Below are 11,389 nucleotides of genomic sequence, written 5' to 3'. Positions count from 1 at the left end.
GAAAGGTCGTTAGTTTCATGATTTGATCAAAAAGTGATTGACCAAGTTTAAGGATCGATCTCATATTGAAGAGAAGATTGGTGTGTCACAGAAAATTTTCAAATTGCCAATTACTACTTTAGTCATTGATATTAGATTTAGATGAAAATCAATTCATAAGGGCATAAAATCACGAAAGTAACTTGGCCAAAAATAGAAAAGAAGAGTAAAAGAGAGGCAGTTCAGACAAACCTCTGATCAGTAAGAGTGCATTTTGCAAGAGAGCGCAGGGATCGCGATGTTAGATAAAGGGAAAATAAGAGCATCACCAAATCTACACAAAAATATTTCTCATGGACCGCGAAGTGCACGCATGCAGATAACATTCGAAGCTCAACCCATCGTTCACCATAAACAGAAGGAAGAAAAGGATCGAAAAAGAAACAAATCTGTTTAATTATTCCTTACTTTATATAGCAAAACCATTTGAAACTTACAACAGCAGCAATCCTGAATTAGAAACCAAACGAGTAACACTGGAAGAATTACTTGTACAGCAACACGTCCATAAGTTATCACTTTTTTCTTTTATTATGAGGAAACAACTCCAAACAAAATTTAGATAACAGAAACCTACCTGTCGTGCCTTGCGATCATCGACGACATGGGAGAGTACCTGCTGGAAGTTGCCGTAGATCGCCGGAAAACCAACTCCGAAAACCGGATCGTCGAAACGATAATCGATATTAAGTCCATCACCAAGTAGCCCAGATCTTGTAATCTGCATATACTCTTTCTCAAGATTACCCCCAACAATATCAAAATTCCATCCTCAAATCTACCCATTCTCTGTTTTTAGCTTCCCAGTCTCCTCTTCCTTCTCCGTTTCTCCGTTTATGCTGCTTCGCCTCTCGCCTGTTCCTACTCTTGGAAGGCGAAGAGATCGAGAGACTGATCAGGGCAACGAATAGAAATAGGTCATTAAGATTACTAAAATAACCTTTGCTTTGCTTCTCAATGACGACAAGGAATGAATCATTATCATTGCTTGAATGAAGGGACAGTGGTGTTGCATCATCGATAAGATACATTTGGAAGGGGAGAAAAGGTGGCCCACATTCAATAACAAGGATCAGTCGTCTGATTTTCATAGCATAACGAATTCTATCCCTAATCCCTAGATCTGGTTGTTTACAAAGACTTATACACCCAAAGAGATTGTTTAGCTGAAGATGGGTGGCATAGTCTTCATACAATCACACCTCACAAAATCAGTATCCAATCACCTTACATTGTTTGTAATCTGCACAAGACGGTAATTAAAGCACCTTTTTCAACGGCCATGATTTGGGGTTGGATCATTGGATGGCTAGGTCAACACTGTGCAAGATATCCGGACCCCATTTCGAGGTTAATGGTGGATGGGGAGGTTGAAATCGCAGTTTTTATGCGAAAGTAGGGACTATATAGTAATTAAAGAATAGACGAGACTCACGAAGGGGGGGAGGGTAATGGAATGGAATGGGCTCATTGCGTCATTGCAGGATGAATGAAGACATTATGGTCTCATTGCGGAACGTGGCAAGAATATCGAAGGAGCCGTACGAATCCCAATCTACGGCGCAAATGGAGTCTTCTTCTTACATGTCGACATGTTACGTTGGTAAGGGCAGTAGTTAGAACTTAGTACAAAGAGCCCTGATTTTATGAATAATCATGCATGCCTCTGGATCTGAGCAACACTGCCTCACTGTCCTCACTCACTCTATTCTATGAATTGGGTCTCACACTTTACCATGGTGTGGTGTCTTTGAGTTTTCTTTTTTTTCTTTCTTTTCCACGAGTATGCATCATTAACATGACATAAATATTCAATGCCCTCCAAGAGTGTTCCTCTTTCGTGCGATTTGAAGATCTTGGATCAAGCAGTACTGAGGTTAGACGAATCAGAACGTTTGAATGTGAAAACTAAATTAAATTGTTTTATTTATGATTTGATGAGATTTTTAATATGGTTTGAGATTTGTCTATTCTATTAGGCTTAATCCACTTAAAAACTTAAAATGGCAGATATGTATTCGTAAATAACAAATATAGTATTTTAGTTAATAGTCACCATAAAATTATTGTCATTGTAATTGTTATATTAGGAAAACACCAAATTTGATTAGAATAGTATAGTTTTAAGACCGAGCGGTATATTCCATTAATCATCAAATATAGTTTAGTTTGGAGAGCTTATTTTATATGCTATTTTTTATTAATATAATATATAATATTATATATATATATATATATATATATATATATATATATATATTTCAATTTACAATTTGATTTGATTTCTAAAATTTAGGAAACAGAACTGAAACCGTTCATAAATTAAAAGAAAAATCCCAAACCAAATCGCTTTTATGTTAAACCAAACCAAACTGCCAAATTCAATTTAATTTGGTTCGATTTAACTGTGTGCACCGTATATAATGAACATCCCTAGTCCCTACCTCTAAAATCTTTAGGTTGTTTGGTTTGAAGGAAAAGGAAGGAAAAGGTAAGAAAACCTTTACAAAGCCTTGTATAAGTTTTCTTGTCTTTCCCTTCCTTTCCCTACCATTTCCTTCAAATCAAATATAGCCTTAGTTTCCATTTTTCACCAGATAATAACATTGTTGAATTCAAGTAGGGATGGCAATTTCTACTCGGGTGGTTTGTCTTTTCTTTTTGCTTGAAGGATGGATTTTGGGGCAGGGAGGGGTTTTGAGATTCTACAACTCGTACAAATACAAATAGGGTATGGTATTAGACTAAACCCAATTCACATATTTTTAGAAAAGCATATAAACTTTATATATTAAGTGTTGAATTCAATAAAGTTTGAATTTTATGTGAAGGATAATTGGTGGTGTATATAATTTTTTACATCTCTTAATCAAATAATTGAACATTTTGCAATTTATTTATATTACTTTACTTGTTTATTACTTATATATAACAAAAAATAATAGATAATTAGATGTAAATTTTAAACCCAACCAACTATAAATTTTGGGGCAGGTAAGGATTGGCTGACGAGTTGGTGGAAAGTTATGCTTATGTGCTATTGTTTTGTGGCATTCTTAGAAATGGCGTTGTAAGGAAGTAATGGAAGGTCATGCTTTCAGCCCTTGGGGTGTTATTACATCTATAAATGCTCACATCGTGGAGACATGCAACAGTCTTAATCCTTTACAAGGTTCACAGCTTCATTTGATTGGAATTGATCATCAATCCTTACATCCCTACCCTTAAAATCAACATTGATGACGCGGCTAACACTACTGTTGCAGGTGTGAGTATTATATTATGAGATCAAATTAGTCTCCCACAACGTCTCACAACATATCCATGTCGTGTATTGGGAGTATTTTCCAATGATAATAACATAAATAATGATGTCATCATCAAGAGATGCATCCAATACATGACGGGATGTGCTGTGGGACGTTGTGGGGAACTGAATTGAACTCTTATATTATAAGAGATTTAAAAGGCAATTTCTTCCAGGTGTGCTCTGCGGAAGAATCTGAAACTATGGCCTTATTTTATGCACTACAATTTGCAAAAGAGTTGGGACTGTCTAGAATTTCAGTGGAGAATGATTGTTTATGTCTCATTTAGCTTCTGTTGGTTGATAATTCAACTCCACCTTGGCGGGTTGTCACAATTATTAGCGGTTAAAGAATTTTACATGGTCTTTAGAAGCATGGGCACTTTTTGGGACCGATTTAAAAAAAAAAAAAAACAACGCCCATGCTTCCAGGACCCGTTTTTCACAAAAAAAAAAAAAAAACACTTCTGCTACATAGACAATGAATAACACTATACTATTTGGTAAGATGATTTTCATCACTGTTTTTCATGTATGTGCTGACAGATAAATACCACATAGGATACATATCAGTCAACTGTTGAGGGAAACGGTTCACCGATGCATGAAAGTGAGGTCCCAATTTTTTAATAATCGGCTGAAGCAAACAATGAGATACATGGGCGTTTGTTAAAACACCTATATCGATCTAATATGGCATCATTTTTTCGGAAAACAGCCACAGTTCCAAAAATCCCTTAATCTCTTCCTTTTCAGTGTATAACTTTTCGCATACCAAAATGCAATTTTACAATGTTGCTCACCGAATTGTGAAGGTCGATTGTTCCATTCCGAGTGTCTATACAAGGTCTTCTGAACCAAATCATGAGCTTATTGTATTGGATTCTCCTTTGAATTAATAGATGCTCCTTTCTAAAAAAATCAATTTAAACCATAAATAAGTTTCTTTATAAATAGAGAGACTTTTAATGTATGAAAATGTGCCCATTAAGTTAAATAGGTGATAAAAGGGTTCCTTAGTTGCATACATTTAAATCTGACTTTCCTCGCCATCACAAAACGTCCACATCCCTACGGCCCTACATCGATAATGGATTGTAGTATTTAAGGTACCATTTGCATGGTAAGTTTAGGGGTGAAATGGATCGGATACAAAGCTGGATCCTATATTCTCGGATTTGGATAGCTTTTGGATTGGATCAAAACAGATAATAAGATTTAATTGAAAATTGGATTGAATTTGGATCATTCTCTATTTGATTCGATATATATGTTATTTATTTATTTATATAAATATAACATATACAAATACACACACATATATATTGCATTTTTGTAAATTTGTTATATTATTCTTTTTATAAAAAACATATATATATAATCAAAATAGTTGAAAAGATCTTGTATTTTTTAATTAAATTGTTATATTTTATTTTTCTTTTAATAATTTATTTAATTTAAAAAAATCAAATCAGATCTGAAGATCCAATTGCCTCATCGGATTCAAATTCAAATCCATGTTTATTAGATCCAACCAAATCTTCTGATCTTAATAGTATTAGATCGGATTTCGATATACCCTGATTCAAATCTGATCTGAACTGATAAATACACAAAGTTGAAGAAAATTATTCTTTTTAGAGAATGGAATGCATGGACCCTATAAATACACAAACTTGCTGGAAATAGACATGAAGGTCCCACCAATACACACACCAGAAAAAACATATATGTGGACCCCATTATCACACAAACATTATTGTAACATTTTTTTCTATTGACTTAACATCCATATTCATCCAAAATCCTTTAACCATTCCATCGATCATCAAAATAAAACATTAATTGATCCATTCAGAGCATATAATCCTTCACTCCAACTTATTGATGTGCTCTTTATTACTTGAATATTGCCCAAAAAATATTCAAAAGTAATATAAAAACAATCAAACACGCATCAAATGGTAATACACACATGCACCAAGTACACACATGGGATTGATTTGATGAATGCCTACACAACATCAACATTTTTTTTTCAAAAAAAAAAAAAAGTGGATACTCATTGTATGAAAATGAAATTGGCTAGTTTTAATTTCTATGTCGAAAGGTTGATATCTTGCGACCCTCATACCTTTCTCAACCGTTTAGATCTCAACTACTTATCAACTCAGCATTAGTACTAACTACATGTGCAAGTGCAACAAAACACAGTCTATATTATTATTATTACATGCAATTTGATGCTGTATATGCTTTCCACCATAGTACCAGCCCTTGCACAAAATGACCATTAGTTCATGTTTTACTAAAACTCTCTTTATAATTTGCAACCAATTTACTTAATCACCTACTATCAATAATCTTTTATATTGTTGTCTGAAAATGGTATCTTGATCACCTATACTAAGTGGTCACTGTTCAAGGGCATGGGCCTATGCTATTTTATTCCGAAATTACTCGTAATACATCTTATTGAGCTTTTAAAATGAACTATTATTTGATTTTCGGATCTACCACGCAATGATTTTTATAAAATTAAGAAAGGAGAACATTGCATACCAGGTTATTAATTAATTAATTTGCAACAGCATGTCTTCCTTCTTCAAATAGAGAATAAAATTGACCGAAAAGAATTGTTGCTCATGTTTTACTAGGGGCAAGAGTGACATTATCATTTTTTTTTTTTTTGTAGAATATATAGATCCAAACAGATTCTAAGGTCAAAAATGTCATTTTCCACTTCAACCTAATGGAAGGTCAATTAAATAAATCAGTTGTAAACTGTAAGGGGTGTTTTATTAAAATGCAAACTATAGGGTATGCTTTAGTAAATCCATCGAACTATAAGAAATCTGCTAATAAATTATCCGTTTCCTTAATTTACCATTGTTATTTTTTTCTTCTCTCTTTGTCATGATATGACTGAATGATAATCTAGAGGTTCTCCGACGTCAAAGATATGTAGCGTACAAGAAGCAACATTGTATATGTTTGAAATTTTAAATTAGGAAGGAGTTGCATTTTTTTTATTTCTTAATTTCAAATCAACTATTGAGTAGGCAGAATGAAAACAAGGCGATTCACTCATCACCAAGATGATGATGATGATGATGATTACATTAATAAAAAAAACAGGAACCAAACATGATACCAACATGACATATATTTTCTGGTTGTGGAAGCTAGTCATATTTATACAATATTGATGTAGCGCGATCCGAGCACTCCTAGTTGACTGCTGACTGGTTCCTTATTGACAATGAACGGCATCTGAGAAGATGAAAGGAAAGATTTTTGGGGATTTACCTGGTGGGAATACTCCGATGCTTTAGTTAGTACTGTGAATGGGAAGCAAAGGGAAAAAAGAAGGCCAAGAGTGGAGGTCGCGCTTTTTTCCTATACTCGAGAGATTGGAGGTCTCAAAAAGAACTTTCTCCCCTGTTCTGAGGGCTTTTATAGGGGCGCTCTTTGTGAGATCGGGCATAACTGCCACTGGGCCCCCTGCCATAGTCATTACCTGCCAGGGCTGCGCAAATGGCTGTTGTGACGTACTCCTTACCCGGGTGAGTGATACATCCCCAAAGTGAAAGTCACGCCTCCGCCTACTGAGAAGCGTGAGCGCAGACTGACAAAAGGACAGGGACTGCACCGTCAGTAAAGGATATGACACAACCTGATTGGTACGGCCTGTCAAGTAGAAGCTTCTTGTGGAATGCTCATGAGGCCCACTCGTGAGCTACTTTGCCGCGAGCTCGGAATACTTCAGGAGTACCCTTAGTAGAATTAGTCCTCGGGATGACTTGTCTGCTTGGGCGCTCAGGAGAGCTGGTTTTCTTAGCTTGCGAGCTGAAGTTGCCTCAGAATATCCCTTTGGGGGTAGCTCGGGGAACCTGGAGCTTACGTCGTGGCAAGCTCCTCCTTTTGCGCGATATGAAGTGGCGAGCTGCTTTATGGACCTGTTACTTAACTGTACTAGGCCGCAATGTTAAATTGTCGCTTACGTCATATCAATGTCCACGTGTCGCTTTCATCAAATATCATTGTCATTAAAAGCATAATCCACACCAGGGTTGACCTTTCCTTTGCAAAATCTGCCCCATGTGAATTTGGGATTAGCCTGCATCACCATATATGTTTAAGCTATGATTCAGAGGTCAGCTTTTGTTTAACAAAAAACAAAAAAAACAGACAAATGTCTGTCTGCAAATCACTTTATGTCTTAAACTATGATAAGGTCCTAGAGGGCCGCACAAAGATCAGCATGATCGGAATCCATCTGATTCATCACCGATCCAATTAATTCAATAGTACGAAGTCAAATAATCAATACATGGGGCAGGTGGCAAATTAGGCCCTCAAAGCCATCTATGGGGGTTTGGTTTAGTTTTCTTCAATTCGATCTAATTAACTTTGGATCTTTCAATATTCATGCAATAAATTAAAATAAAAAGGAGAGGGATCAAAGGAAGAGAAGTGATATTTACCTCGGCAATCAAGGTATCGCCTTTATAAACTCTGCAGGACTGGTCGGAGTAGCTCCCAGTCACATGGAAATTGCAAATATCTTCATGAAAATTATTTGCCAAGAATACATCCAGTTGGGTCTTGATTTGGAGAGGATGAGATCTCTGTACACTGAAGAGAAGATTGCTCCCATCGGAGCTATCCCCTCGATGAACCGTCCATCGGTGCCTTGCAGTAAGAACCTAACGATCGAGTAACGACGTCGAATAGGACCCAATAATTAAGTTAATTTATCACATGCACAAGGCAAGATATAATAAGTAATTAAATTACCTACAGACCTTCTCACGCATAGTAAGGATAGGAAAACCAGCAGAATCACGCATGACCCTTTTCTTCTGGAGGCTCCAAAGGCTACCGTCGACTTGGAGCAGGAGGTTTCCATTGGCATCCATCACTTCGAAGCGGGCATCAGACAATCCAACGATCTTCTTCTTCACTATCAAGTCTACGGGGTAAGGAACACAGAATCCCTCCCCTACTACACTAAGAGGAGGAGGAGCAGGAACCCCATATGCCCACTGATGATGAGTTGCCATCAACCAACGTAACAAAAGTCGATCTCTAGATATGAAATGAAACTGACGATCTCTAACTTACAGACAGTTACTAATTTCCAATATTGTTCTTGTTTACGATTGAGCCACTTAAACCCGTTTTATAGCTTCCATTTCGCTTGAAGACAGACATTGTTCTTTGTTCGCCATCCTATATATTTCGTGGAAGGAGAGCCTTTTGAATCCACGTTTTTTAACATAAAAATATAGTCAGTCAATACGCTGTAACAAAGTCTTTCAATTCTTCTCCTTTTATTTTTTATTTTTTTATTTTTTTATTTTCTCTTACTTAAAACTTAAAAGATGGTAGAATGCGAGAAGCAATCTGATTTTCATGTATAAAATTGTTAGTTAAGTCATAAGCGTGTATTAATACCGAACCGATCGGTTATCTAGTAGACTAGCACAACAGATAGCGTCACAAAAGAAGGATATTTAGGAACACCCAATCGGGATTATCATACCATTGATTGATTTGCTAAGGTGGAGAGTGAGCGACTTTGTGGGATGATATATCATGTTTTCACCTGAGAGACTTTAGAGGCATTTACGATGATGGCACCCATTGTTGCGTTATGCTCGAGAATACGCCTCTTGGTGGAATGAGTAGTAGTAATCGCATGCATAATCAAAACCAAAGATGTAACGATGTTTTGATGTTTTCATTACCCCTAATTAAGAACATATCTCATGTGGTTTCATACTTTGACAATTTCTTCACTTTTTCTTGTTTTACAAGCATCCAACCCGACACGGACTCTCTCTCTCTCTCTCTGGTAATCAGAAGCCCTTTATGCATAGCTTTAAATTTGGTTCAAGATGCTTCCGTTCAAAGGCAGTTGGAATTTCTATTGGCCATCACTAACCCAGACGAATTGTTTGACCCACACAGAATGGTCTGAAAATTTGACATTTGTTCAGCTAAAGGGTTGAGGTACGTACTCTGTAGAGTCTGTACTGTAGATAAATAAACAAGTTTGGATGATGGCATTTAGGTGCATGCATGCCAGTGTCTCAACTGTTCGATGCTGAAACGACAATCAGATCAATTGCGAGATAGGAAGCTACAAATGTTGACCAAATTAGATCTTCCAATTTCAAATTGAGGGAGCGCAACCAGAGCCAAGCTACAAATGGTGATCAGAATCCTTCACGACCCTTATTGGCAGCTGCCTCACCCTGTCCTGTGGGCCGGTTACAGCAAGGAGTGGATCTAACTACACAGTAGCATCCAACCAAGAAAACCCGCCTTTTTTATTCTCGCACTGTGGCCTCTAGATATTCAGTCCCAGATTATTTGCGCCCGGGATCGCTTAGTCTGCACCCCCCACACGATCAGGTACTTTCTCTTGTGCGTCAGCCTACACAGAACTCTAGTTCATCATGGGGCAAGTAGCTCTCATGCAGTTGAAGCCTTTCTTGGGTGAGCTGGAAGCTATTCTGGAAAATCAGGCCTGTTGCCACTGCATATTCTTTCTTTCATTTGCAGTGCCTCTCCAGTGCTATCCCTCTGCTAGCTTTACTCTCAAAGAATAGATTTAGAGCACTGTTTTTTCAACTACCCTGAGATGCTGAATGTGCGGTTTGGGTCGCCTCTCTCTCTCTCTCTCTCTCTCTCTGGGTACTTCACAGTCCCACTAGCCCGGTGGGTCGCCGGAACCCCCCGCCTCAGGATGCAGTTAAAATAAACGTAGATGGCGGCTCTTCTCCTATTAACTCAGGCGAGGGTATCGTGGTTAGACACTCCAAGGGGAATTTCATTTTTTCTCAACAGCCCGGAGGTGGTTGTTGAAGCTAGGGGCTGTTGCTTGCTTCTGCATTGGATCTTTCATCTTTCTCTGCTTTCTGCCTAGAAGGAGATGCTCAGTGTGTGATCTCGCTCCTGTTGGACCATAATGCTGTAATGTTACGAGAACCCATACCTGGTCTCTCACACTCTTGTCCCATCTTTCATTATTCCTGTACTGGTGGAGGATATGCAGCAATGAATCTTGCCTATGGTCGATTTCCAAAAATAAGAAACAACGGCTATAGCTATCAATGGTACCCAATTATCGGATCCATTGATAAATGAGATTTGGATCTCAAAATATCAAATTAATCTATTTATAATATTAGTTATGTATTACATATGCTTATATAAAATTAATTAGTTAGTTTATGTTCATCAATAAAGTTGATTTAAGCATAATATTCTCATTAAATCAAAGGCTCATAAGTAGAAAAATGGGCCTAGCTGACTGATAAATGCCTTTTCGACCTTTACAAAAGGTAGATAGAATCATAGGATTAGCTGAAAAAACTTTGATATATATATATATATATATATATATATATATATATATATATATATACATATATATTGATGTTTGAAATGCAGAGATTTACTGATTTATTCTGCTATGCTTTTGCTTATATTGATAGAACCACAGTTTATCTCAAAAATTAGAGATATCCAAAAATCATTAAAAAACTTATCTTAAATGGTTTCGATGGTTGGAAAGAACAATAAGCTGGATATATGAGTGATCTACCAAACCCTAAGATCCGTCAACAATTTACGTCAAAAAATTATTCATAATTTTTGGTAATTAAAAAAAAAAACAAATAACAAATAATTGGTTTGGCAAATAAAATTTATGAATTGTATATAATATAATATGATATGTACACTATAATGGGATTTGATATAATTTTTAAATCAAATTTTTATTTCTATAATTATTAATTAATAGTTTCAATTGAGCTAACATCAATATAATACAAGACAACATTTATTAAAAAAATGACTTCTTTAATGTAATTTATTAGAATTTTTGTATAGTTGCTGGCTGTTCATGGAGTTTTCTGGCCAAAGGCTGTAATATGTTGCAGTTATACGCATTAATACAATTACCATACTTTTTCTCAAAAAAAAAATTATTAAAATTTCCTAAAGCCTCCATGTCCTAATTTCTTG

At 36.3% G+C, this 11,389-nt stretch overlaps 1 protein-coding gene across 1 annotated transcript; it reads right to left on the bottom strand.

The window, feature by feature from the left end:
- Window positions 1–6,355: 6,355 nt before the first annotated feature.
- On the bottom strand, window positions 6,356–8,557 carry LOC148868640 (LURP-one-like protein (DUF567)). Its single transcript, XM_088973279.1, has 3 exons — window positions 8,155–8,557; window positions 7,834–8,055; window positions 6,356–7,466 (listed from the first exon to the last, which is right to left on the bottom strand). The coding sequence occupies exons 1-3, from the start codon at window positions 8,410–8,412 to the stop codon at window positions 7,380–7,382; spliced, it is 567 nt and encodes a 188-aa protein (XP_088829405.1). The 5' UTR covers window positions 8,413–8,557; the 3' UTR covers window positions 6,356–7,379.
- Window positions 8,558–11,389: the final 2,832 nt, after the last annotated feature.

Source organism: Nelumbo lutea, chromosome 2 (genome assembly GCF_056320005.1).
Source record: "Nelumbo lutea isolate HS-2025 chromosome 2, American lotus-T2T, whole genome shotgun sequence".
Lineage (NCBI taxonomy): Eukaryota > Viridiplantae > Streptophyta > Magnoliopsida > Proteales > Nelumbonaceae > Nelumbo > Nelumbo lutea.
This window is presented reverse-complemented; position numbering and strand designations above follow the sequence as displayed.

Excerpts from the sequence above, each read along its gene's own strand:
- LOC148868640 (XM_088973279.1), bottom strand. The coding sequence starts at position 8,412 with ATGGCAACTCATCATCAGTGGGCATATGGGGTTCCTGCTCCTCCTCCT. Across the intron at positions 8,056-8,154 it reads TCCTTACTATGCGTGAGAAG|GTTCTTACTGCAAGGCACCG; the intron begins GTCTGTAGGTAA and ends CTCGATCGTTAG. Across the intron at positions 7,467-7,833 it reads GCGATACCTTGATTGCCGAG|GCTAATCCCAAATTCACATG; the intron begins GTAAATATCACT and ends ATGGTGATGCAG.